The 26,375-nt window shown below is 56.2% G+C and overlaps 2 protein-coding genes and 1 long non-coding RNA gene across 33 annotated transcripts in view; 2 read left to right on the forward strand and 1 right to left on the reverse strand.

The window, feature by feature from the left end:
• Positions 1-6,953, forward strand: part of CACNA1G (calcium voltage-gated channel subunit alpha1 G) — a 62,437-nt gene extending 55,484 nt beyond the window's left edge. For 10 of the 27 annotated variants that reach the window (XM_059148515.1, XM_059148513.1, XM_059148517.1 and 7 more), the window contains 5 exons: positions 90-233; positions 2,229-2,363; positions 4,121-4,298; positions 4,579-4,748; positions 5,908-6,953. In XM_059148515.1, coding sequence (XP_059004498.1) covers positions 90-233; positions 2,229-2,363; positions 4,121-4,298; positions 4,579-4,748; positions 5,908-6,642 — 1,362 coding nt within the window. In that variant the 3' untranslated portion in view covers positions 6,643-6,953. The remainder of the gene's footprint in view (positions 1-89; positions 234-2,228; positions 2,364-4,120; positions 4,299-4,578; positions 4,749-5,907) is intronic. The other 17 variants (XM_059148535.1, XM_059148532.1, XM_059148537.1 and 14 more) reach the window with 3 other exon arrangements.
• Positions 6,913-12,333, reverse strand: LOC131816127 (uncharacterized). The gene is made up of 2 exons (XR_009347951.1): positions 12,049-12,333; positions 6,913-7,223 (listed from the first exon to the last, which is right to left on the reverse strand). It is a non-coding gene; the product is annotated as an uncharacterized LOC131816127 (long non-coding RNA).
• Positions 12,334-14,910: 2,577 nt separating this feature from the next.
• Positions 14,911-26,375, forward strand: part of ABCC3 (ATP binding cassette subfamily C member 3) — a 48,082-nt gene continuing 36,617 nt past the window's right edge. For 3 of the 5 annotated variants that reach the window (XM_059150386.1, XM_059150387.1, XM_059150385.1), the window contains exons 1-2: positions 14,911-15,047; positions 16,679-16,919. In XM_059150386.1, coding sequence (XP_059006369.1) covers positions 16,768-16,919 — 152 coding nt within the window. In that variant the 5' untranslated portion in view covers positions 14,911-15,047; positions 16,679-16,767. Of the gene's footprint in view, positions 15,048-16,678; positions 16,920-25,495; positions 25,564-26,375 lie in introns of those variants that run through there. The other 2 variants (XM_059150388.1, XM_059150389.1) reach the window with 2 other exon arrangements.

Here is a 26,375-nt window from a genome sequence, read left to right on the forward strand (position 1 = left end):
CCCCTGCCACCGCGACACTTGCCCTCGCTGCCCCTCTAAACCCCGCTCCCCTGATTCTCCGGCTCCCCTCCTGGGCGGGTCCTCCCCAGGACAGACAGCTGTTTGACACCATATCCCTGCTGATCCAGGGCTCCCTGGAAGGGGAGCTGAAGCTGATGGACGAGCTGGCAGGCCCCGGGGGCCAGCCCTCTGCCTTCCCTCCCGTCCGCAGCCCCTGCGGCTCCGACCCACAGGTTACTGTGCCCCCGTGCTGTGCCGGGCTGTGCCATGTGGTGCCGTGCTTCTGGGGAGGTGGGGGGGGGTGTTTCCTGCCCGCTGGGTAGTTGGAGAAGGAACAGCCTCAGGGCCTCAAGTTGAGCTTCGGGCTTGGCAGGAGGCAGCCGGGGGTTCCTACCAGCTGAGATCAGCCCTTGGAACACATACTTGGAAGGTAGGGACACTGAGATTGCATTTCTAGTGCAGAAGGATGAATGGAGGGGGGGTTGACAGAGGGCATTTGCCAGAAAGAGCCTGGACAAGAAGAGGATGGGGGAGAAGACAAGTTGGCAGTGGGACCTTAGTGGGTGGAGGAAGTGTGGTGCCAAATCCAGGGGAGAAGGGCTTTTGGGGATAGTGCGGGTGGGCAGGGGATCCATGGAAGGATATGCCTTAGGCCATAGTCGGCTTCTTCCCTTTGTCCAGTACTCATCCCTGAAGCCTCTGTTTGGTGGCTTTTTTAGCCGTGAAGCCCACCAGACATGATGTGGGCTCTCAATAGTCAGTGCTTTCTGACCTGGCCTTGAGAGGGAATGGAAGGTTCTAGCTGACAGTGGATTCTGGGGATCTCACTGTGGCGGGGTGTCCCCCATAAGCCCAGTCCCTTTCCATAGCTCTGCAGGTTTTTCTCCCCCAGTCCCATCTAAAAGCGGGTCTTCAGCTTTCTGGGGTTCTCCTATCCACCTCTCCCCACCTCGTGACCTATCTGGCTACCCTTGACCCCCTCTGTTTGGCAGGGCCCCCTGCCATCTCTCCAGGCTTAGTGCTGCAGGGAAGCACCCAGGAGGCCTGGAGTGGAGGCAAGGAAACAGGTGTTAGTGGGAGAGAGGAAAGGCCCTGTGGGGTGGAGGAAAGGGAAGGCAGCTTCCCAGTACCTGGGACACCTGTAGCCTGATCCAAAGGAATAGTGACCCTCACATAGGAAGGCACCCTGCCCCTAGGGTTCCTGACCTCTTGAATCGCCTCTTGGAATTCAGTCTCAGAGGGCTGTAGGGACTTCAACCTGGCAATGACCTGGAATGATCCATGAGAGAGCACATTCCTTCCCAAAGCCTCCCATCCTGAAGGAGGCTGGTGGGGGTGGGGGGCAGGTGCAGGGAGAGAAGAGGACATGATGAGGCAATCACACAGATGGCCCTCCCCTCCCCCGGGGTGCTGTAGGCACTGAAATCCCACCACCATCACCACCACCACCACCCCCCACCCCCCACCCCCCCCACCCCCGTAGCCAGCCAGTTTGCTAGGCTGCCCCCTCCCCCAGGGGACTCAATTCAGAATGGCGGCAGGAGGAGAGCGTCTCCCAGAACCCAAGCTAAAGAGGGCGGGCAAGCTGCCGGCAGGCGGAGGAGGGCCCAGGAGGGGAGAAGCCAGAATCTGGGGGCAGGCCAAGTCCTGCCAGGCTTTTGGAAGCAGAGAGAATAGGCAGAAAACAGTCATCAGATTGGCGGCTTTGTCCCCAGCGCCCCCCACGCTGCTCTGTCTGTGCGCTGCTCTGTCTGTGCGGAGAAGCGCTTTGCTGGCCTTTCTTCATTTTTTTTCTTTCTGGTCTCATCTTTCTGAGAGTCGAAAGCCCTCCCTGCTCCCCGCTCCCTCCCTGGGTGGTAGTACTGTGGGAGGGGGCCCTTCAGGTGCCTGGGGTATCTTTAGAATAAGTTTCTGCTCCTCCTGCTTTGTCAATGGTGGCGTTCTGTTCTGTTCTGTTTGCTCTGGCTCTTCCATGCCTGCCGCAGCCTCTCTGATCAGAGGAGGGGCTTGGAGGGGGTGGGGGCGGTGCTGTCAGTTGACTTGGGAGAGGGGTGGGGGGAGAGAGAAGAGAGGCCTCCCCTCCGACCCCGCCGTGCTTTGTGGAAAGGGGGAAAGGGGGGCTCTGTGTGTGTGCACGCGTGTGTGTGCACGCGTGTGTGTGCGCATGCATGTGTACGGACACGCGCTGTCCTGGTTTCTTATGCCTGATCATCTCTCTCCCTGTCTAGATCCCTCTAGCTGAGATGGAGGCTCTGTCTCTGACGTCAGAGATTGTGTCTGAACCGTCCTGCTCTCTAGCTCTGACGGATGACTCTTTGCCTGATGATACTCACACACTCTTACTTAGTGTCCTGGAGAGCAATGTACTTACACCTGGCCCCTTACTGCTCCCCCAGCCTCCCCAGGGGCTGGGCTGGCTGCAGGGCTCCAGATTCCCCCCCCCCCACCACCACCACCACCACCACGCCCCACCCAGAGGCACCCACCAGCAGCCACTCAGCGCCCCAGGCTCCTCTAGGTCTTTCCAGTGGCCCACTGCAGACAAAGAAATTAGACAAGATTAAATTGGGGCCTCAAGGGCCAAGGGGCGCAGCTGTGATAGAGTTAATCCAGACACCCAGGAGTAACACAGCCCAAAACAGAGGTGGCATCAGGCAGCTGACCAAGGGGCCTGCCTGGATGCGGAGTCAGTCTCTGTTTTTGGAGCCTGTGCAAGCCAGCCCTTCCCCTCCCCACACCCCTCCTTCCCACCTCCTCGCCACATGAGCCATTCCCCCCTCCTCCACCACATAGTGGGTGAAAGCTCTCTCTTTGCTGCTACCACTGTGCCCTTCTGCCGGGAGGGGGGGGCGGGTGGGCTGTCCCTGTCTCTCCTCCGTCACTGTCCCCGTGTGTCCCCATGTCCTGGTGCTGAGGGTGGGGGGGGGGGTCTTTGTATTTGGGACAGCTTCTCTACCCTTGCCCAGTACTGGTCTGCGAGCAGCCCCCTCCGCCCAGCCTTCCCCCTCCTCTGCGGACTTAAGAGACAGGGGCCCCTTCCTCACAGCAAGGCTCAGCTGGGGTTAAGGCCTTGACCACAGGCTGGGGGTCTCTAGGAGTCTTGGGGTGGCTGGCAGAAGTGGAGCCTGGGGCTGAGACAGGGACCAGAGGCTCTAGACTCTTCCAGCAGCCTCTACTGGGGCTGCTTAACTGGCTGGGCCTGTGAGGGGACACAGACCCTCCAGCCTCTCTGAGAACTAGTATGGAGGGTACAGGAATCCCCAACAGGGAGGTGGAGAGATCTTGTGGGAGCAAACCTTGTCTCCCTCCAGCTGGGGTCAAAGGCTGATTGCTGCTTTTCTTCGAAACAAATTAAAAAAACTCGCTCCCACCCCCAATCTGTCCTGTAAGGGAGGCCCCGAGTCCATGGCATTCCAGGCATTCAGACCTTGCCCCCCGCCTCCCATTTGCCACCTCCCAGAGTCACTGAGAATCAAAAGGCAGGGGGAGCCAGGCGGGTGCCAGTGGTCATCTGTCACTGAGCCCAGAGTAGCCCAGCTCGTGCCCAGTGCTGGGTCCTGGGTCTGTCTTAAGGCGCTGGGTAGGGAGAGAGCCTCTGCTCTGCAGGCAGCAGGCCTTGCTCACTGGCTCGGTCCTCCCCATTCCCCACCCCACCCCCACAGCCCCAGCACGGGGATAGGGGGCTGCTTTTAGCGTTTCCTCCTCCCTGATTCAGAGCCTCTTAATGGGGCCCCCCGGGAACCATTTTTTGAATGATCTGCTGGGCTGGGCCTGGGGGCTGCTCTCCCTTTTTTTGGACACCTTCTCATTCTGTCACCATCCCCACCAGGAGGCTTCGGGAGGTGACTGCAGTGTTGGATAGCTTTACTGGGGCAGGGACTCCTCCCACCTGCTTCCTTGCTGTGCTGGAGGGCTCATCCCTGTGTCTGCCTCTGCCCCCTTTTCCCCCATCGACTAACTCATCCCATTACCGCTCTGTTGGGGGAGGGGAATGGGTCCAGAGCCTGGGGGCGGGGGTGGGGGTGGGGGGCTTCTGGTTTCGGTTGTCCAGCTCTGCCTCAGTTAGCCAAACCGGATGCCCCCTCTTTTCCCCACCTCCCTTCCCCTGTTCCTTTTGCAGATGGAGCCCCACCCCGAGGGGATGCCCCTCACCCTGGGACCAGACCTGCTGACCGTGCGGAAGTCTGGGGTCAGCCGGACGCACTCTCTGCCCAATGACAGCTACATGTGCCGGGATGGAAGAACCGCTGAGGGGTCCCTAGGTCACAGAAGCTGGGGGCTCCCCAAAGCTCAGTCAGGTAGCAGGGCTCAGGCAGGCCAGCTCGGCTACAGAGGAAGACCCCATCCTTGCCTCAGCCCAGTCCTGACCTGGGGGAGGGGGGTCACTAAGGCAGCGAGAGAGGTCTCTCCGACCTCCAAGGGACCTCCAGCCCTCGGAGAGTGACTTTTAATCCAAGACGAGAGGTCTGTGGGAAGGGTAAGAGGCCCCAGGGTGGGAGGGGTGATGGAGGAGAGGAACAAGAGCCAGACCACTGACCTTCCAGCTCTTCTGTCTCCTCCTCCCTCCTCTGCCCACAGGCTCGGTCTTGTCCGTCCACTCCCAGCCAGCAGACACCAGCTACATCCTGCAGCTTCCCAAAGACACACCCCACCTGCTCCAGCCCCACGGCGCTCCCACCTGGGGCACTGTCCCCAAACTGCTCCCACCAGGCCGCTCCCCTTTGGCTCAGAGGCCCCTCCGGCGTCAGGTGAGCAGGTGTGGAGAGGTGGGCGGGGGCCCAGCGCTGGTCCTCTCTGCTGGGAACCCTAGGCTCTTGGTGATGCCCATGGCTGCCCTGTCCATTCTCCCAGCAAACGTGTGTACTGGGCACTGACCAGGTGGCAGAGGCAGTTCTAGGTACTGGAGACACAGTACCGGGCAAAGGAGAAGTGGTCTGGGCCCTTTTTGGTGTTTATATCCCCTTCCCCTTCTTTCACTGAGGAGGCCTGGAGACCAGGCCATGGTTGCTCAGGGACACAGGGTGACTTGGCCGGAGAACCCATGTCTCTGGCCTCCCTTTCCCCGGCCCAGTGGTGCCTCCCAATTATTCTCTGTCCTTCTAGTCTTAGCTAAGGGACACAAGGCATGTTTTAGGGACCTCCGCCTTTGGTCAAGGCTGGGGCTCACCTTCCAGGGGCACAGAGCTGAGGCTTAGGCAGCCAGGGGAGGCTTGTCTGCCCCCACGGTGACAAGGCCACAGCCCATGCCCTGTTGTGCCCTCATGTGTGATCAGGACCATGTGAGAACCAGCTCAGCGCCGCACACTCGTGGATGCAGGCCCCATCCTCGTCCATTTTACAAAGATTCCCAGAGCCGCTTCTGTGTGCTAGGCACAGGGGATGCACCCCCTGCCCTCTGGAGCTCACAGGCTAACCAGAGACTCAAATGCCATCACATCTTTGATGCCATAGGGCCCAGCTGCTGGGATATGCATGCACAGGGAGTGGCAGGGAGCAAAGGGGAGGGAGGGGTTCATTTTAACCTGTGGATAGAGGGTGTCAGGCACAGTGTCACAGAGAACCTGAGCCCATAAAGTCAAGGGGCGCTTGTCATTCCAGAAGGGTGTTCAAGCCCAAAGAAGAGCTTATGCAAAGGGCTGGGAGCAGAGCTGGCCCAGTGCTTTTTTGTGCCCCAGGGGCTGGGCACTTCAGGGACCCATTCCTGCCCCGGGTGGGGGAAAGGACGGGGTGTGCGGGGGAGTCACAGCCCTCCTCCCCCAATACTGACATTCCTGCTTGAGGTGGGCCTGCAGGGGGAGGACGGGGTTATCAGGCTTGACGGGGATAGGGGGTGGGGGGCGCAGACAAAGGACAGGTCCTGGGAGAGCAGAAGCCTGGTGGGCTGAGCTCTCCCCCCACCTCCCACAGGCAGCAATAAGGACTGACTCACTGGACGTGCAGGGCCTGGGCAGCCGGGACGACCTGCTGTCCGAGGGGAGTGGGCCCTCCCTGCCTCTGGTCCGGGCTTCCTCCTTCTGGGGCCACTTGGGCTCCCGGGTACAGCAGCACCCCCGCCGACAGAGCAAGATCTCGAAGCACATGCCCCTGCCGGCCCCATGCCCAGGCTCAGAACCCACCTGGAGCAAAGGCCCCCCAGAGACCAGAAGCAGCTTAGAGCTGGACACGGAGCTGAGCTGGATTTCAGGAGACCTCCTGACCGTGGGCAGCCCGGAGGAGCCCCTCTCCCCACGGGACCTGAAGAAGTGTTACAGTGTGGAGGCCCAGAGCTGCCGGCGCAGGCCTGCGTCCTGGCTGGATGAGCAGAGGAGGCACTCCATCGCGGTCAGCTGCCTGGACAGCGGCTCCCAACCCAGCCTGGGCCCTGACCCCTCTAGCCTTGGGGGCCAGCCTCTGGGGGGGCCTGGAAGCCGGCCCAAGAAAAAACTCAGCCCACCTAGTATCTCCATAGACCCCCCAGAGAATCAAGGCCCTCGGCCCCCACCCAGCCCTGGCGTCTGCCTCCGGCGGAGGGCTCCATCCAGCGACTCCAGGGATCCCTCGGCCTCAGGCCCCCCTGACAGCATGGCTGCCTCGCCCCCCCCAAAGAAAGACGTGCTGAGTCTCTCCGGTTTAGCCTCTGACCCAGCAGACCTGGCGCCCTGAGTCCCGCCCCACTCCCCCACTCCCCTTTCTCCACTGGGTGCCAAATCCTAGCTCCTCCTGGGCTGTTTTCCTTGAAAAATGTTCCGTGGGGACTCCAAGGGGGCGCTCCTCCCCGCCTCAGTGGGGCTGGGAACCAACAAGCAGAATTTCCAGAGCGTTCGGAGCAGCAGCCCTGGCCACCTTGGGGCCGGGCAGAAAGAGAGGCCCAGTGCAGCTGCGGTTCCCAACACCAGGAGCTACTGGGAGAAAGCAATACGTTTGTGCAGAATCTCTATGTATATTCTATTTTATTAAATTAATTGAATCTAGTATATGCGGGATGTACGACATTTTGTGACTGAAGAGACTTGTTTCCTTCTACTTGTATGTGTCTCAGAATATTTTTGAGGCGAAGGCGTCTGTCTCTTGGCTATTTTAACCTAAAATAACCAGGCTAGTTATATTCCCTCTTCTTGCAAAGTACGACCTGGGACCGAGAGTGCATTTCAGCCCTGCCGGTGGCCCATCTTCAGCAGAGAGTGAGAACCACTTTGGAAGCTGTAAATGTAACTTATTTTCTCCTTTAACCTCGCCATCGTTTTCTGTAGGAAAAAAAAAAAAAAGAGAGAGAAAAATAAGATTTTACAAATGAAATGGAACCTTTTTATATATATACATACATACATACCTATCTATATCTATATCTATAATAAAGTAATTTTCCAAAATAAAAAGTTAATCCCGGTCCGAAGTAAAAGCACAAGGGACAGAGTTAGGCATTTCCAGGGGGGCCCTGGAGAAAGGCCCGCGTTGCTGAGGAGGGGGTGGGAGCTGCCTCTGTGTGCATCAGTGTGTGCTTGTACCTGTCTGTCTGTCTGTCTGGGGAAGAGACAACGTGACCCTCTCCCAGGACAGTTGCCACCTTGCAGCCTCACCACCCTGCCTTGAGGTGGAGGGGGAGGGCGGAGGGACGCCCCCTCACTCCCCGCCCCTGCGCTGGCCAGAAGGCTCGGCAAGCAGGGGCTACTGCTTCTGCCGAAGCTTTCTCGCTTCCTCCACGCCACGCAGCCTTGTGAATGTGAGTAATTCCAGATTAACTCTTATTTCTGCTGACAGCTATCAGCCGCACACTGAAAGCTGGAAATTGGCATAATGAAGCTGTTTTGGTTAATGGGGCCGACGGAGACTGGGGGAGGCGGCCTCAGCTGCCGCCGACGGGATCTGCGGGTTGGTGGGGGAGGGGCCTGCGCTTCTGAGTTTTCCATCCCCGGCCCTCGGCCCCCGGGACCTGCGACGGCTGGGCTTTGGCCTCCCGCCTTGGGGATCCTGCTGACCCGCACTGTGGACACTGCTCCGTCAAGCTGGCCACGGGATTAAGCTGCACAAACAGAACGGGCTGCTCCCTTCCGAGACCTAGGGGGCCGTGAGTCCAAAGGCGACCTCCCGGTGGAGTCGGTCTGGCCGGGCGGCCAGGCTGCGGACTGCGGAGCTGGCCCCCTGGGGAGTGATGAATGAGCTCCATCAAGGTGTTTACATGGTCTGCTGCTGCCTGCCCAGTGGGAGCCGGGGGAGGCGGGAGGTGGGAAGGCGGAAGGGGGAAGGCGGGGGGGGGGGGGGGGGGGGGAGGAGGGAGGAGAGGAGGAGGAGGGACTATTGGTATGGCCCAGAACCTCCTTTCTGGTGCTACCTTGGCAATACTCTCTTTTCTGAAACCCTGGTGCCCAGAGGCAGTGCCCCAGGCACCAACCACAGGTTCAGCCAGCCTCTCCCCTGCCAGTCACCCTAAACATCCACCCCAACCCCACTCCCTTCAACATCCCATACCCTCATTCCCAGCACCTTCAAACCGGGGGACTTTTGAAACCTCAGAGATGGCTCCAGTGGGCTGGTGACCAGACCCCCAATCCCCAGCCCTTCTCTGAACTTGGGGTGAGCCTGGGATGGGGCGTGGGGGAGCGGGAGGTGCGGTGCCAGGCTGCAGGGCAGATGGACCTGGAGGCTTGGTCCCATTCTGTTTTCTAACTGGTGAAAGTTTTTCTTATTGCTCTTCTGGACAGAAATATACTTCTCCTTGAAGCAAACACCTGGCTTTATCCACTTGGGATGTGTAACAGCGTGGAACTCTTTTTCCTCTCGCCTCCTTGGGTAGAGAGAGGGGGCTGCTTGTAGGAGCCGCTTTGTCTTTTAAAAAAAAAAAAACAAAACTGGGGCGCCTGGGTGGCTCAGTGGGTTAAGCTGCTGCCTTCGGCCAGGTCATGATCTCAGGGTCCTGGGATGGAGCCCCGCATCAGGCTCTCTGCTCAGCAGGGAGCTTGCTTCCTCCTCTCTCTTTCTGCCTGCCTTTCTACCTACTTGTGATCTCTGTCTGTCAGATAAATAAATAAAATCTTTAAAAAAAAAAAAAAAAGCAAAACTGTACAAAATTCCTAGAGTTTTGTCCACCTGGGTCTGCAGATTAAGCTTTTGCATTTTTGTAGAATTCGTAGCTGTCTATTCCCTAATGAGGGTATGAGAATTGGGGAGAGGGCTCTGGGGTCTTTTTTCTTCTAATTGGAGGATTTCCTCTAGTTGGAAGATTCTAGGTCAAAATGAAGGCAGAGAGCAGGTCTATAACCCCCTCTCCTCTAACCCAGGCTCCCCGCAACACCTGCCCCCCAAGAAACCCCCAGAGTCAAAGTAGATATTTTAAGGGACAGAATTGTGGCCTCTCCCCAAACAATACAAAATCTTTATCAATGATGGAAACTGTTGTGTCTCATTAAAAGAGGAAATAGGTGCACCTGGGTGGCTCAGTTGGTTAAGCATCCCACTCATGGTTTCCGCTCAGGTCCCGGGATCAAGCACCAGGTTGGCTATGTGCTCAACGGGAATCTGCTTGAGAGTCTCTCTCCCTCTGCCCACTCTCACTCGTACAAAGTCTGTCTCTCTCCCACTACTGAATCCTAAAAAAAAAAAAAAAAAAAAAAACCAAAAAAAATACAAAAAAATAAAAATAATTAGAATCTTGGGGCGCCTGGATGGCTCAGTGGATTAAGTGTCTGCCTTCGGCTCAGGTCATGATCTCAGGGTCCTGGGATCAAGCCCCACATTGGGCTCTCTGCTCAGCACGGAGCCTGCTTTCCCCTGCCTCTCTCCCCACTTGTTGATCTCTGTCTGTCAAATAAATAAAATCTTTAAAAAAAATTAAAATTAAAAAAAAAAAAATTAGAATCTTAAAAAATAAAAAATAAAGTGGAAATCTTAACAGTGCTGGTTCTTATTAACAGTAGCCCGAAGGAGGCTGGGATGGGGAGGGGCTGGTGGCTGCAAAGCAGGTCTTGGTTTAAGGCCTGGGGTGGGGTTGGGGGGGCAGAGTTGGAAGTGGCCAGGAGCTTCAGGGGAGTCGGGGGTCTTGGGAGGTAAGAACGTCTACCCTGGCACTTCTGCTCTCTGCTCTCAGCCTTCTCCTTGGGGGTTCAGAGGAAATTGTGTCAACAGAGGCCAGGCCCCACCTCCGGCTTGTCTGCTTCTGCTTCCTCCATCCCAACACTCCTGGAAAAGGTCTGCCTGGGGGTGGGGGGTGGGGACTAGGAAGAGAACAGAGCTGAGCTGGTGCTAAAAACGAAAATGAGGGGGCGCCAGGATGGCTCAGTGGGTTAAGCCTCTGCCTTCGGCTTAGGTCATGGTCTCAGGGTCCTGGGATCGAGCCCCGCATCAGGATCTCTGCTTAGCAGGGAGCGTCCTTCCCCTCTCTATCTCTCTGCCTGCCTCTCTGCCTACTTGTGATCTCTGGCAAATAAATAAATAAAATCTTTAAAATAAATAGATAAAAATAAAAACGAGGCTGAGGCTCCCCTGCGATGTCTCACTTACTCCTCACAACACCCCAAAGAGGAGGAGGATACTCCGGCTTGCATTTTTCCCCCCAGGTTCAGAGAGGTTTAGCGACCTGCCCGAGATCACACAGGCACAAGGGCAGAGTTGGGATTTCATCCTAGGTCTGGCCAACCTCTAGCCCACTGGCTTCAGACAACCCAGCCTCTTATTGTGGAGGGAATGGGGCATGGGGCAAGGAATCCTGGTCACGAAACGGCTGGCTATGTGTTCATAGAAATGGGCTGGGTTCTCCCATCGGCATACTCAGAAGCTTTTTTTTTTTTTTTTTTTTTTTTTTGGGCATACTCAGAAGCTTAAAAGAACCTTCACCTTGTGTGAAAAGAGACGTTTAACCACAAGAGAAGGCGTTCCTCAGCACCAGGTGCGTGTTCAAGAGCTGGCCAAGCCCCTGTCTCTGCAAATCACAGTTTCCCAGGTATCACCTTTCTCAGGCCTAATGCTGCCCTTGAACCACAGAGCACCGCCCCCGCGGCCCCCCCTCCCCGTCCTTCCAGTACTCTCCCCGTGCCCCACCCAGGCCTCTCCCACTTTCCAAACAGCTTTTCCCTCCATTGTCACCCCTAGTCCCCACCCAGGCACAACCTGGTGCGGCAAGGCCTCCTCTCCTCCCCTTTCCTGGGCTCCCTGAGCCTGCGGACCTGGAGGCTGGGCGCTGTGGTGCAGTGAGAACTTCAGACACCAGGTGGCAGCACAGAGCAGCTTCACCTGCCTGCCCCACCCCCACCCTCTACAAGCCCGTTCTAGAGAGGGATCTAGCCAGGGAGAGGACACCACATTGACGGACACCTTCCACAGATGGATACTCTGCATAGCCCTCCAAAAGAGGAAACACGCTCACAGGCCCAGTGAAGGACTCATCTGCGCCCAGGGAATCCCAGCCAGGGGAGTGCTGCGTGCACGGTGCCCCAGTGATCCCTGACTAAGGCCAGGGGACCCGGAACTAATCAGGACAGTGGCTGCCAGGAGCCAGTTTAGTTGTGGGCTGGCTCCCTACTCTGAGGACACAGCAAGACAGGTCGAGGAGGTAGCAGCTCCAGCAAATAGCTGGGAGGGAAATGTGCTAAGAACTTCAGAACTCTGCCTGAGCCCCAGACCAGGTGTGGGAGATGCTGACTGTGGCCCACGGAGCTAATTAAATCTTCTTGCTTTGAAAACTCCTGCATCGGGCACAGCAGCCAAATCAGATCAAGTGTGGGGTGCGGAGGCCACGAGGAGGCCCTGTGTGGCCCGCACCAGGCTGAAATCTGGACAAAACAGCTTCCACCACACCGCTTGGGAAGAGAGAAGGGTGAGGCTGGAGTTGGGAGCTGGATCTGCTTTGGGGGTGCTCCAGGCGTTCCAGGAGCCACGTGGGGGGGGGGGGTTTCCAAAGGCTCAGGCAGAGAGTGAAGAGAAAACCAGAATAGCTGTTGCTATTCCACACCCCTCCCGGCCCTAGTCTCTACCTGACTCTCCCCATTTGCAGCATTTCCTGTCCCTGGGTCTCCCTGTTCCCGCCTTACTCTGCTTTCTTCTCTCTGCTGTCATTCCCACTTGCAATTATCTTCTTACCTTTCCATCTCCCTGCCAGGAAATCTCCGCTGGGTTCCCCCAGGATGCTCACCCGTGGGGGAGGTGCAGCACACACTCGGTCCACCCCTCCTGGAACTGCAGTCAGTTTTAGGGAAGGATGGGGTTGAGGCCACAAAGCTGGGGTGGGGGGCGGTTAGCGGTGTGCAGCCCCTGTCAGCTGCTGCCCGGCGGCTCTCGGGAGCCTCCGGCTGGAAACATCTTGGTTTTGGAAAGGGGAAAGTGCAGTGGACAGTGTCCACTGCTGGGACTGTAGGTGAGACCACAGTAGCCTCACTACTTATAACCTCTTCTAAGAACACGAGATATTTGTCTAGGTCAGTCAGCAAACATTTCCTGAGGCTTGACTTTGCCAGGCACTGTCCCAGGTGCTTAGGACACATCAATAAACAGGTGGGCTTGGTCCCTATTCTGAAGGTGTACACGGTCTCCTGGGGGAGGTGGGCAAGGCAACCAGTGAGTACAACGTGGGGGAGGGAGATGGTGCTGAGGAAGGGTCCCTAGCCCAGGATAGGGGCAAGGGAGTTTCACAGAAGATTTGGGGGGTGCTGTGGGGCTTGAGCAAAATCTTCAGGATGGGTAGAGTTTGCCAGGTGCAGAAAGGGAGGTGAGGTGTAGGGAGGGGACTGTGCTGAGCAACCTCAAAGGTGGGCGGGGGTGAGGGGGCACGAATGCAACAGCTCAGGACACTGGAAATGCCATTCCGCCCAAAGCAGCCTCACGGAAACAGCCCAGCACTCCGAAGACTCCCACCTCTGCCAGGATAAGATGTCTCAGGACCTCCATTTTCTTGCTCTGCTGGAGCCAGAACAATCATGTCCTAGGAGCTTGATGGCTTTTATCCAAGGGATGTAGGAAACGGATCACATTTCAAGAGGGGCCAGAAACGGCAAAACCCCAGTGATTACTTCAAGAGAGATGGGAGAGGGGGAGGACTGCTAAATCCTCTCCCATGGTCCCAGAGGCTCCCACCCAATGCCATGAGCCCGGAAAGGGCTCTCCAATGGCAGGATGGGACGGTGCCAAAGGGCCAGTGCTTCAGTCCCAAGGGTCCTAGACCTGAGCTAGAAAAAGGGCTAGAGGAGGAGCCCCAGTTGCTCACCACAGAAACCGGGGGCAGCACGCCTGGAAAAGCCCTTAGATGGCATTTTGTCCGAGTTGTTCAAGAAACCTCATCCCAGAGAACTCAAGGGCCTTGTTGAGGTCACAGGGTATACAAAAGTTACTGCCCGAAGCAGGGAGGGGGTTGGGGGTGACTCAGTCAATCCCTGCCCTTGGGGACCTCTCAGACTGGCAAGGAAGACAGACTCTTCACAACTAAATATAACTCAAGGCACTCTGCGACAAGATGTGAGAGTTCTGGAAAGTCTTGGGCTCAGAGATGGGGGCAGGGGTGGAGGGTGACTGGGTCAGTAGAGGGGAGGGGGAAGAGAAAAGGCAGAGAGGGCTTGCCCCATGGAGGGGATGTGGATGCTCCCCCCCAATTCCTCTGCCTGGGAAGGGGGAGACTTGTCCACACTGCTCCATCCAACGCAGCTCAGATCTCTGTTCCGATAACTCGTGACATAGACTTCCTCCTGGTCACTTCCTGCCAGAGGGACAGGCGGTGGCTGGCTGCATCTATGTTATCTTACTGACCCACCCACGCCTGCTGCTAAGCAGCTGAGGAAGAAAACACCTCTTGAGAATAAGTACCAGAGAAGGGATCACTGGGGTGAACCTGGCTGACCCAGAAGACAGAGTCAAGACCACTGTGTTGGGGAGGTGGAGGGCAGGAGAGAGATGGGGCAGGGGTGGAGGGTGGGGGGAGTAGGGTCAGGGCAGGGGTGGGGATTCCTTCTCAGCCCCAAGAAGGGGCAGTAAATTGGCTTCTGTGATCCTGTTAGGGCAGTGAGAGATAAAAGGATGGAGGAAACACAACCTGGCCAAGCTGGCCTAAGCAGGGGAAGACCACTGACCCCAAATCTGTTTTACAGATGAAGCATACGAAGACTCAGCCTTAGCAGTGTGCTAATGTGGGGCTCTTTCTGGGGCCTCGCCTGCCCATCCCTCGCCCCATGGGGCCGGAGCAGAGGAAATTTACCCTTGGGGGGTGCCTCCGAAGTGTGCCAGCCAAGATGCTTGATGCTGGTCATTCCTCAGAGTAGAAAGCTTAGGACCTAGGATTATTCCTGTTGTTCAGAAGCAAAAGTATTGGCACAGAGCGGCACGGTGGCCACAGGCAGAAGATGAGGGAACCACAGAACCTCGGGAAGGCCGCAATTTAAGAGAACCATGGGAAGCCACCATCTGTATGATGCTAGGCCTCCCACCCCCTGTCCTTAGGCACCCCGCACACACCAGCTCTTTATGTGCTGGTTTCTGCCAGTTCCCAGGTAACTGGAAGGCAGAGAGGTAGACTTCCTGATCGGCTGGGCATGTAAGCGTTCCCATTTCATGGATGAGAAGACTGAGGGCTAGAGATGACCTTGACCTCATCGGGGTTATATTCATGGAGGACGTCTTGCTAAGTCACTTTCAACGTCTCTATGACTTACCTGGCCTGGCAGAGTTATGCCCCTTGGACACAGACCCTACTCCAGCCCCATCAGCCTCAGTATCTGGAGGGGTATCTCTCTGGCGCAGCCCACTGGCCACTCGAAGGAGTTGTCACTGTATCAATGGCTCGCCAGCCCCCTGACCCAGAGTCCCTCCCGGCGAGCCGCAGCCTGGGGAAGCTCTGTCGCAATTCTCCAAGACTTGAGATTCCACCCAAAGAGCCGTAGGCTGGGCCTGGCGCGGCGGGCGGGGCAGAGGGGGGAGGGGGCGGAGCGCGGGGGGTTGTTGCTGGAGGTGGGGGCGGAGCGCAGCGTTGTGGGGGACTGGGGGCGGAGGCGGCTCCGGGCGCTGTGGCTCCCGCCTGGGCGGGCAGGCTGCCACACTCGCCTTCCTGGCCGCCGCGCCTCGGCCCCATGGACGCCCTGTGCGGCTCCAAGTTCTGGGTAAGGAGGTGTCCCGGGACTGAGGGCGCGGGCCGGCGAGCCCCCTGCGAGGGCCCTGGGGAGGGGGCGACGCCACGCGACGCCGGGTGGAGGTCTGACCATAGCCGCCCTGAGCTGGGGTCCTGGGGACCTCTGGGACCTGTCCTGCCCTCCCCGACACAGGAAGTGCCTGGGAAAGCGGGGCACGAACCAGAAGATGCCCCCACATGGACTAGGGCTCGGTTGTCCACCTTTACACCTGTCCCCGCCCTCTCTCCCGCAGCCAGCGTGCCTGCCGGTTCAACCAGTTCAGCCAGGCGGGTAGTTTGGGAAGCTGGCACTGCTCTTCTGGAAAGCAATCCTGCCACCTTCTTTTCTCAGGTGTTAAGAGCTTCTAGGAAGCAGGGAGTCCCCCTCCAGCCCTCCGTTTTTTTTGTTGTTGTTGTTGTTGTTGTTTTAGGATGTTATTTATTTGAGAGAGAAAGAGAGGGAGAGAAAGTAAGAGTGGGGGGCAGAGGAAGAAGCAGACTTCCTGCTGAGCTGGGAGCCCCATGCAGGACTGGATCCCAGGACCCTGGGACCATGACCTGAGCCCGAAAGCTGACGCCTAACCGGCTGAGCCACCTGGGTCTCCAAGGCTCTCCTTTTATAGATGGGGAAAGGGAGGCCCAGAGAGAGGAAGGGACTTGCTCAAAGTCAGTTAGAAGAAAACAGAGCTCAGAAAACAGATGGTCTCAGATTCTCGGGGCTTGTCCATGGTCAAGCAAGGAACTCCCAGCCTAGGCTGACCTCAAATCCAGGGTCTCTGATTTTTTTTTTTTTTTTTTTTTTTTTAAGATTTTGTTTATCAGAGAGAACATAAGAGAGTGGGGTGGGTGGGGGAGGGGCAGAGAGAGAGGAAGAAGCAGGCTCCCAGTTGAGCAGGAAGCCCAGTGTGGGGCTCTATCCCAGGACACCAGGGATCACAACCTGAGCTGAAGGCAGACGCTTAACCGACTAAGCCACCCAGGTGCCCTGCGGGCCTCTGATTTTCCAGTCTCTAAATCTTTTTCCCATTTCAAGTATCTGTACCTATGTGCCCCATGTTTGTGTGCCCAGTGGGTATGATCCATGGGTGTGCTCTGTGTGGGTGCACATGCCTGTGTGTGTACACAGGGTGTGTAGCCCCTAGGAACCCTGTTCTTGGGCTGTTTGAAACTGGGAACGTGTAAAATGGAGTCCCTCTAAAATAGTGTTTTTGAGGATCTCTTTCCCCCTTTGGGTCACTAGTCAAAGATGGTACCACCGTCTCGCCCACCGGCATGGACACCCCCCTCCGTCATCTAGCTCGGACTCATCACTGACTGCCAAGTCCAGAGGTTGTGCCTGTGACTTGGAAGTCTACTTTGTTTCATAACTCACTGGAGCCTGGCTGGCATGACCACCGCAAGGTCAGGGTGTCTCAGTTAGCCAGGCAGAGCACATGCAAATCAAAGGGGCAAACAGGCCCAAGCCTCAAGTGCAAAGCCACCCTGTGCCTGGGTGGACAGTACATCCCCAGAGCCTAGGACCGCCCAGAGGCAGGCTTTGAGGAAGTGGGGTGAGGAACTCCTGACTCCCTTCTTGTTGCACGCTTAGAGGTCCTTTGGCTCTACCTTTCCGTGATCTTGCAGAATCTGAGAGATTCCCCAGAACTTGGAGCTTGAAGCAGCCAGCCCAGCCCCTTACTGCAGAGCTTTGGAAGCTGAGAGCCAGGAAGGGAATGGACTTGTTAAGGACACACAACAGGAAGCGGCTGAGCATTGGACTGGGAAGCGAGACCCCTGAGATATGGTTCCAACGTGGCCACTGTCTGACTCTACATCCTTGGGCTTCTAGGCCCCTTGTCCTGAGATTCCTCACGGCTCATGAGCTGTATGTACTTCTTCTGAGAACCTCGGGGTCCATGGGAGTCAGTTTATCTATTTTAGGTCTAAGGGATGAACCCCTTGTGGTGGGTCTCTGCTTGGATACCTCATAGGACAGGGAAATCACTCCTCTTCCTCCTCCCCATCTAAACAGCTTCCGTCTTCCACATGGCCTTCTGCCTCCTGAAAGTCGTGCCAGGCTGCACCCAACCCAATGTGCTTGGAGTCAGGAGGTGGGGTAGCCCACCCCTAGCCCCTCCGCTGGAAGTTTGCAGCACTGAGACGAGGGAGGGCCTGAGACCCGGAGTTCTAGATGTCACCATTCATGGTGGGCTAGTTTGCATCTCATTTGGATTGTGTATTATTTGGGTAGACTTGTCCCTGAATCTTTTAACTCAGGAGCCTGGGGGTGACCCACCCTGTGGGAAGCTGGGAGTGAAGAAGTGGAGGTGGAGGGACCCGGCATGGTTCAGGCCTGAGGGGCTGTTTGTTTGCTGAGCTTACCCGAACCGCCTCAGTTACTCTACCTGTGAAATGGGGGACTAACCCATCTCCTACGTGCCTCCCAAGAATGCTGTGGAGGTCACAGAAGTAGGGAAGGTGAGACAATTTGGTGAACGACCAAACTTTCTGTGGGTGACTGACAGGTCCTGATATTCCTGGAAATGAGGGAAGCAAAGGGAAAGGAGGTTCGAAGTGGGAGTTCGGTCTGGGAAGGCCTAGACAAGAGGGGCTGACAGGGCCGAGAAGTGAGGGGTCCTGTTTCAGCTCTTTGCTGGGGATCTTGTGGCAAAATCCATCAGCCTCAGCCCCAGCTAAGTCAGAGGGCAGGCGCCCCCCCCCCCCCCCGCGGGTCTGTGAGCCCCTGGACTTGTGCCCAGAGACCCAGGTGCTCACACACTGAAGTCCCTGGGTGAATGATCTCTCTCTTTCACTCTCGCGTCTGCCACGTCGGGGTAGAGCATCAGATCTCTGAGCGTGCCTTGGGAGTTTTTGTGGAAATAAATTCCAAATGAATGAATGACAACCAAAGGGCCCAGAGCTAATGAGGCCAAAGCAAAGATGCCTCTAGAATAAAGAGGGGGTAGTGTCCCTTTCTTTGCTAGTCCATTGAGAATTACCTTCTGTGATGAGCAATGGATACAGAGGGGCACTTAAGTGATAAAGAGAGTACAAGTGCCTTGGAAGGTCTTGACCCGTGTGCAGAATTAGCCTTGATCTGGTTGTCCCTGGAAGCTCTGGGGAGGCTGAGGTGGGCTCAGGAATCTGAAGGTCCTGACCATAAGAACAGCCCAAAGGTGGCACTGATGGCCTGAAAAGTAGTGAGCTCCCCAGCACTGAGGGTATGCAAGCACATGGTGAGTGACCACTTTGGTAGGGATGCTGGAGAGAGGATTCAAGCCAAGGAAGGAATTGGGGTCCCACCCTGAATTTCTGTGACCAACTAGGATAAGGACCAATGTGGCTGGTGAGGATTCATGGGTTCCTTCTCTGAGATTTCCTGACGTCTCTTTCTCTGGCTTTCTCTCCGCTTCAGACATGGAGTTTGCATAGCAGCAGCTCTTGGCAAAGACCTGTGAGTCTGCCACTGGTCAGGCATCGGCACCTTCACTGCTCCCTTGGCTGTCTGCCCACCCGAGGAAGAGGCAAAGCCCTCTTCCTACGGAGGCCCAGCTCCCTGTGTCTCTTGCCAGCTACTAGTCCAGCTACTTCCATTCTCCCGCTCACTAGCTCTGTGACTTTGGGCAAGTCACTCACCCTCTCTGGGCTCCATCTGAGCTCCATCCAGGGCCCCCTTCAGGTCCAGTTTCCCAATGCTGATTCTGGGAGGCTGATCCTTAGGCTCAGGGCCGTGGCCAGGATTAGAGCCCTCCAAACATTAGGGTATTAGAATCTCCAGCTTCTTTTTGGGTCTTTGCCTAGCAGAGTAGGTGATTAGCAGAGCATAGGAGAAATGGACTCTGATTTCAATGAACTTTGACTCTCAAATGAAGGTAGTGACTTGCAAAGCTGGGAGGCAGGCAGGTGGGTGGGAGTTGGGCACCCTCCTCCCCCCCACCCCCGGCCTACTGAGCACCAGCATTTCCCCTTAAGAACCCAATCTTCGGAGCGCTTGGGTGGCTCAGTGGGTTAAAGCCTCTACCTTTGGCTCAGGTCATGATCCCAGGATCCTGGGATGGAGCCCTGCATAGGGCTCTCCACTCAGCAAGGAGTCTGCTTCCTTCTCTCTCTCTGCCTGCCTCTCTGTCTACTTGTGATTTCTGTCTGTCAAATAAATAAATAAATATATTTTAAAAAAATAAAAAAGAACCCAGTCCTCCCTGCCAGGTGAGGGTCTCTAGACTCCCCTCCCTCCATCCCAGCTGCAGGGCAGCAAAGCTGGGCCTGGACCATTTCGAGCCCCTGAGCTCCTGGCTCCTGTGGGAGACTCTGTGGTCCCTTGTGACCCTAGGTTGGATTCTTCCCAGCCCTGCTATTCCCCGACAGCCCCTGGACCTGGGTCTTGAGGGCCAGAGATTTAGGGAAAGAACTGAGTCAGAGGTAACATTTGGGAGTGCACTTTGCCCCGCTGCCTGCTGGCTGCCAGTCTGAGAAATGGCCTTAGGGCCCAGGGCTGGCCTCCCCAGGGAGAGAGGGGCTGCCAGCCAACCCACGCAGGAGACAGCATCAGAGTGCCTGGGTCTTATCTCCCTGCTGGGGCTGTCCCGGGACAGCAGGTGGAGCAGGATCCCTGAGGGTGGTGGGGGTGACACTTAGGTGTGCCCCTGCTGAAGAGCTGGGCCTCTCCCTGCCCTGCCCGGAGCTGTTCGTGTTCCCAGGGTCAGGAAGTGGTACTGGGGGTGCTAAGAAGGGCCCAACCCTTGGATTGGATCACTCTCCGTCTCACTGGGCGTTCAGGTTTCCAGCCCACTGGCTCCCAGAATCACAGCCCCTCCCCCTCAGCTTGGTGAGAAGAACCGCAGCAAGGGGGTGACTTGGGGGGTGGGCTGCACTAGCAGAAAGGAGATTTTTAATGTTCCAACGGATCTGGACGCCTGTGGGATGTCATGTCGGAGCTCTGGAGGGTGTAGATGAACCGCCATAGAGCTGGGACAAGGACTCTAGAGCTGGGCTGCCCGAGTCCAAGCGCTGGGGCCAGCCCGTGGGAACCGGTGCGGTCACTCCCCCGCCGGCTGTGGGCCTCAGCTGTTGTGAACATAATAACCAAAGTCGCTTGTCATAGCCACGGCCCCCTCTTCAGCAGCGGCAGGACCTGGGCCCCCCCAAGCTCCCCCCTCACCGCGACAGGCTTCACCCCCACCCCGAGGCCTTTGCAAAGCCTCCTTTGCAGCCGCAGTAGGACAGTGATTGAGAACTGGGATCAGAACAGGCCCTTGCCCCTTCCGCACCTCCATTTCCACGGAGATAAATGAACTTGTCAGTTGATCCCTTCTCCCCCACTTCTCCCTCCTGCACGGGATTAAGGAAGTAATTACTCTTCTCACCGTGGAGACTGTCAGCAAGCCTGTCCCCCGCCCCAGGTGGGGGTGTGGGGGAGGGGGCCGGGGGCTGGAGTGCTGGAAAGTCCCTGACAGCACTGTGACCCAGCTGGGGCCATCCTCCCTCCCACCTGTCCCCTGCTTGGGTCTCTAGGGATTTCAGCCACTGTGCCCATGGAGAGGCCTTCCCCTGTGCGGTCCATTCCGGGTGTCAGACCTTATCAGCCCCATCCAGCTGTTGCATTGCATTATTAGGGAAGCTGTTGTCACCGTGGAAACTGTGTGGTGACAGCAAGGGAGGGGTGGTGGGGCTGTGCTCCCAGCCCAGCCAGTGCTCATCTTCCCAAAGGGAACGGCCGAGTGGTAGTGGTTTGAGAGGGGGTCTTCCATCCCGCCCAGGAGGACTGCAAGGAGCATCATGGAGTCCAGGAATGGCCTCCCCCGACCCTGTCCTTTGCACTTGACATTGTTTGGGTGCCAAGAGCTGTGGCCTTGGTGCCAGGGAGAGAGAGGACGGTGCTCCTGGGCATTCAGCAGCAGCATCTGACTTCAGAGGACGCCCTTCATTCCTTTGTCCGCTCACTCATTCTCGTGTTCACCAAAGGCGTACGAGCGCCTTCTGTGTGCCAAGCACTGTTCCGGGCTGTGGGGACATCCTGGTCCTCGTGGAGTTCGTGTTCCAGGGGGAGCAGACAGAGAAGCAATAGACACAATAGATCACTCGCTTCTAGATTATGCTGGATGGGGATCAGGGCTACGGGGGAAGTGGGATGGGCTAAGAGGGATGGGGTGTGCGGACAGTGTGGGGATGGGGGTGAGTTCCAGCCCTCCTTGGGAAGGTCAGGGTGGACCTCCATGAGGAGTGCTCACAGGTTTGAGAGCATGAGGCATTGGACTGCCACCTTGAGGGCAGAGTGACAGAGGGCAGTGGGGGACAGGAAGTCAGAGACCTGGGGAGGCAGGCAAGAGGGTCCTGAGAGCCACATGGGACTCTGGCTTTCACTCTGAGGGAAGTGGAGAGCCTTCGGCAGGGTTGCACTGTGAGAGTGACTTGGTAGCATGGTCTGACTTGGGTTTCTGGAAAATTCTGCCGGGGCAGGTGGCAGGGGTGGGAGCAGGATGACCAGAGAGGGGCTAAGACAATAATCGAGACGAGAGAGAGAGTGGGGTGGAGACAAGTGGTTGGATTCTGGATCTATCAGGGGGAGCCAAATGAAGCTGCCGTTTTGTAACTAGAAACAATTGAATAGAGCATTCCATTTAGTTCAGCCTAGTGATTGAAGGTGGAATCGACAGGATTTGCTCAAGGGTGGGGTGTGAGGGGAAGAGAAGAATCAAGGAGGACCCCAAGGATTTCGACCTGGGAAGCAGTGGCCGCCCATCGGGGCGGGCAGGCTGCCGAGGAGGGGATGGGCAGGAGTTCAATTCTGGACCCTTCGGTGTCCTGGCAGCAAGGGCTCTGGGGTGAATGGTCTAGGGACACGCGCATGAAAGATGCCTGCTGACCCTGGAGAGGGCTCTGCCAAGGTGGAAAAAAGGGGCAGGAGCTGAGGCTGGATCTCCTGGTGGGTCAGAGCAGCCCTCTGGGGCTTCACGCCCCGGAGATTTCTCAATCATTATCATCGACATGGTGCCGCTTGTCTGTGAAACCCAAACAGGCTCCCAACGGCCTCTTTCTCCAGCACCTGTGAGGGACAGGGCAATCTGCTGTTCCTTCTCCCCCTTCCGTGGGGAGCCGGCTGAAATGCTGTTGTCACTCCCAGCACTCATGCTGAGGCTGAGCTCTGGAGAGATGAAGGAGCCGTCCCCGCTTCCATGATTCAGGAGAAGCAGCTCATACCTGGTTCTCTGCATCCGGGTTGGCGGCCTCTCCCCTCCTGCCTCGGGAAGCCAGGTCACCCACTTGCACATTCCTTTTTTTTTTCTTAAGATTTTATTTATTTATTTGACAGAGATCACAAGTAGGCAGAGAGGCAGGCAGAGAGAAGAGAGGGGGGAAGCAGGCTCCCTGCTGAGCAGAGAGCCAGAGGTGGGGCTCGATCCCAGGACCCTGAGATCATGACCTGAGCCAAGGCAGAGGCTTAACCCCCTGAGCCACCCAGGCGCCCCACTACTTGCACATTCCTATGGTGATTCCCTGTCGTGGCTTTGAACTTGGGCTCCATCCTGGCTACATACACACGACTAGTTAGTCGCCACCCAGCCTGGATCCTGGCTGTTCCTGAATACCCAGCCTTGTGCTGGGGGCCGGAGGGGCCGGGGCCAGCATGGAGAAGAATAGAAGATGGGATGTGTTCACAGTGCAGATGGCTGAGGTCAGGGGAAACCCAGGCTGGGAGTCATGAAACCTGGGTGTCTGTCCCAACTCTCAACTGCCAGGTCCTTGGACCTGTCGCCAGAACAGGCGAAGCCTGCTTTCTCTTTTGTGAGCCAGCCCCGATACTGTTCTTCCTCTCTGCTTCTGGAAGTTGTTCTGAAACAGCGATCAGATAATGGCAGTGTGAGGGCTGTAATAAAAACTGCTGGGACATTAGGGGCCTTTGTCACTCTCAGGTAACACTCACTCACTTGGGTGCTCAGCCCATGCAGAAGACAGCAAGGAAACACCTTGTCAGAGGCAGGCGTGCCCCCGAAAGCCTTCCTGTAGGAGGGGAAGCTCAGGCTGGACCCAGCCAGGTGGGAACCGCGCTCCAGACCCGGAGACTGTCTGGATGGTGACTGATTGGAGGGGCTTAAAGGATTTGCTAAATTCAAAACAGGGTGGGGCTGCCCATGGGCCACAGAATGGATAAATCCATCGTATGAACCGTCTACCAGGCAGGGATGAGGAGGGAGAGCCCCAACTCACGCTCCACCCCAAGGCTGACACTCACAGTGAGGCGAGATGTGAAAGATCCATACTGTATCATTTCCTTTATAGGACGACCCCAGATGGGCCAAAGCAGTCCATATTGCTAGAAGCCAGGACAGCATTCCCCTGGCGACAGACGCGGCCAGGAGGGAGGCCAAGGAGGGGGCTCCTCGGTGCCAGCAATGTCTTGTTTCTTTTCTTTTTTTTTTTTTTAAAGATTTTATTTATTTGACAGACAGAAATCACAAGTAGGCAGAGAGAGAAGGAGGAAGCAGGCTCCCCTCTGAGCAGAGAGCCCGATGTGGGGCTCGATCCTAGGACCCTGGGAATCATGACCTGAGCCGAAAGCAGAGGCTTTAACCCACTGAGCCACCCAGGCGCCCCGCAATGTCTTGTTTCTTGATTTGGGTGCTGGTTGCCCAGGTGTGTTCCGGGTATGAGACTCTATCGAAGTACATACTTAAAATGCGTGCACTTTTCTGTAATTTTGTAATGAGTGTTCTGTAAGTTGAATAAGTATTTTTTTTTTTTTAAGATTTTATTTATTTATTTGTCAGAGAGAGAGAGAGCTTCAGGCAGAGGGAGAAGCAGGGTCCCTGCTGAGCAGAGAGCCTGACAATGCAGGACCCAATCCCAGGACTCTGGGATCATGACCTGAGCCGAAGGCAGATGCTTAACCGACTGAGCCACCCAGGTGTCCCTGAATAAGTGTTTTTTTTTTTTTTTTTAAAGATTTTATTTATTTATTTGACAGAGAGAAATTACAAGTAAGCAGAGAGGCAGGCAGAGAGAGGAGGAAGCAGGCTCCCTGCTGAGCAGAGAGCCCGACACGGGACTCGATCCCAGGACCCTGAGATCATGACCTGAGCCGAAGGCAGCGGCTTAACCCACTGAGCCACCCAGGCGCCCCCCTGAATAAGTGTTTTAAAAATGTATTTATTTGAGAGCGAGTGAGCACGTGTCCACACAAGCAGGGGAGGGGGCAGAGGGAGAGAGGCAGGGAAAGAGGCAGACTCCCTGCTGAGCACAGAGCCTGAAGGCAGGGCTGGATCTCGAGACCCTGAGATCATAACCTGAGCCAAAATCAAGAGTCTGACCCTTAAACGACTGAGTCACGGAGGCAACCCAAGAAGTGTTTTAAAAAAGAGAAAAGGGATGAATTAGATGTGTCTGACTCCCTATCCCCTGGGGTGCCTGACCAGGCCTAACGGGGGGGCCCCAACCCTGGACCAGCATACCTGCTGCTCAGGAAGAGTTCGTGGGTCCTTAGCTCACGTGGCTTTAGGGACTATGGACTACAGGGCTCTAGAGTACAAGATGTATGCGGGGTGAACTTCTCCGCCGGGGCTTGAATGTCATACCCCCAGGCAGTGTGTCCCTGGACCTCCTGTTCTCCAAAAGCAGGAACCAGTCCGCATAGGCACGCCTAGTCCTGCATCTGACTCAGCACACTCTCGACCAAAGCCTCAACGAGTGGAAAACTGATGGTCCAGAAACATGGGTCTCTCCCTACGGGCTAACTTCAGAAGAAGGGGGTTCCTGATGGGAGACAGAGGCTTCTAAGCCCGGCCCCCCACCCCTTCCCTGTAGTTACTGGGATTCTGACAGGTGGGAGAGAGTTGGGGGTTGAACCAAGGTGTGGGCATGGGCCCCTTGGAGCAAATTGAGAGTCAGGTGAGCTGGCAGCAGGAGAAAGGTGGGTCAGGAAGAAAAGCCCGTGGGGTGCTCAGACGTGGCTCCGGGAGCAGCAGGAAGCAGTGTAGGTTCATGGGCCTGAAGCAAGGGGCACAAAGCAGCCTTTCAGGAAAAGTCCTCTGTCAGCTATAAGCAGGGGCATCAGAGCTCAGAGGGCTGACCCAAGTGGAACCCAAGAGTAGAAGGGGAGCTGAAAAAGAGGAGGCAGGATGTGCAGAACGCCCTGTGAATATTTTCTTAAGGTGGGAGAACTGAAGCCCCTGGCTAGTTCAGTAGTTCCCGTGGACAGATGAGTCAAGGCCAGCTGGGAGCCTCGAGGGCCCTAGTAACAGGGTCGGACTTTGTCTTCTAGGTTTTAGGGCACCACTGAAAGTTAAGGGGAAAATATAAGAATAGCCTTTTGTTCCTTCATTAATTCAACAAATATTTCATTTAACTTATTTAACCACAATTTGTTCCGAGCACCTGCTACATGCTTGGCATTGTTCTAAGTACGAAGACACATCAATAAAGGAAGGAAAGATTACATGCTAGCAGGAAGAGATGAGAGAAAACATAATGGGCCGGTGACTCATGTCACATGTTAGAGGTGACGGGTGCTATAGAGAGAAGAAAGAGCAGAGAAGGTAAGGAGAGTCACTGGCATGTGGAAGGGACTGGATGGGATGGCTGATGGGGGGGAGAAGGGAAAGGGGGAGGAACGGCCCTGGGGCACTCCCACACCAAGAGCGGGGATCAGCCAGGAAAAAGGGAAAGGCTCCTTGTGTGGGCAGGGATCTGGGCTCCTTGGACACAGAAGAGAAGGGATTAGAACTCCATGGAAAGTACTCAGGAAGAAATGAGGGCCGGGGCTAGCGTGCCAGCTGGATTGGAGGGACCAAGGGGGAGATGGTATCATCCCAGGGTTACTCTCAAAGAAACCGAGGTTCAGAGAGGCAAGATAAAATCACATTGCCCAGCTTGAAAGACCTAGCGCTTGTTGTAGCAAACATGGACAGAGTCAAAAAAAGTGTCAGCTCTTGGGGCACCTGGGTGGCTCAGTGGGTTAAGCCTCTGCCTTCAGCTCAGGTCACGATCCTGAGGTCTGGGGATTGAGCCCCGCATCAGGCTCTCTGCTAAGTGGGGAGCCTACTTCCCTCCCTCTCTCTCTCTCTCTCTCTCCTTGCCTCTCTACCTACTTGTGATCTCTGTCTGTCAAATAAATAAATAAAATCTTAAAGAAAAAAAAAAAACCTGCCAAATTTAAAAAAAAAAAAAGTGTCAGCTCTGAATATTTGTTTAACGAAAACCTGTGGTGTTTCTACACTGGAAGGATGACACTCCAACAGAAAGCACAAGACAGATGCAGCTTCATTATCAAACAATTAGTAAATCCAACAGAAATGGTAAGAATAAATTGCTTTAAACTATGGAAGTAGATGCCAGGACAAAGTTAGCA

The sequence above is a fragment of the Mustela lutreola genome, chromosome 15, assembly GCF_030435805.1.
Source record: "Mustela lutreola isolate mMusLut2 chromosome 15, mMusLut2.pri, whole genome shotgun sequence".
Classification (NCBI taxonomy): Eukaryota; Metazoa; Chordata; class Mammalia; order Carnivora; family Mustelidae; genus Mustela; species Mustela lutreola.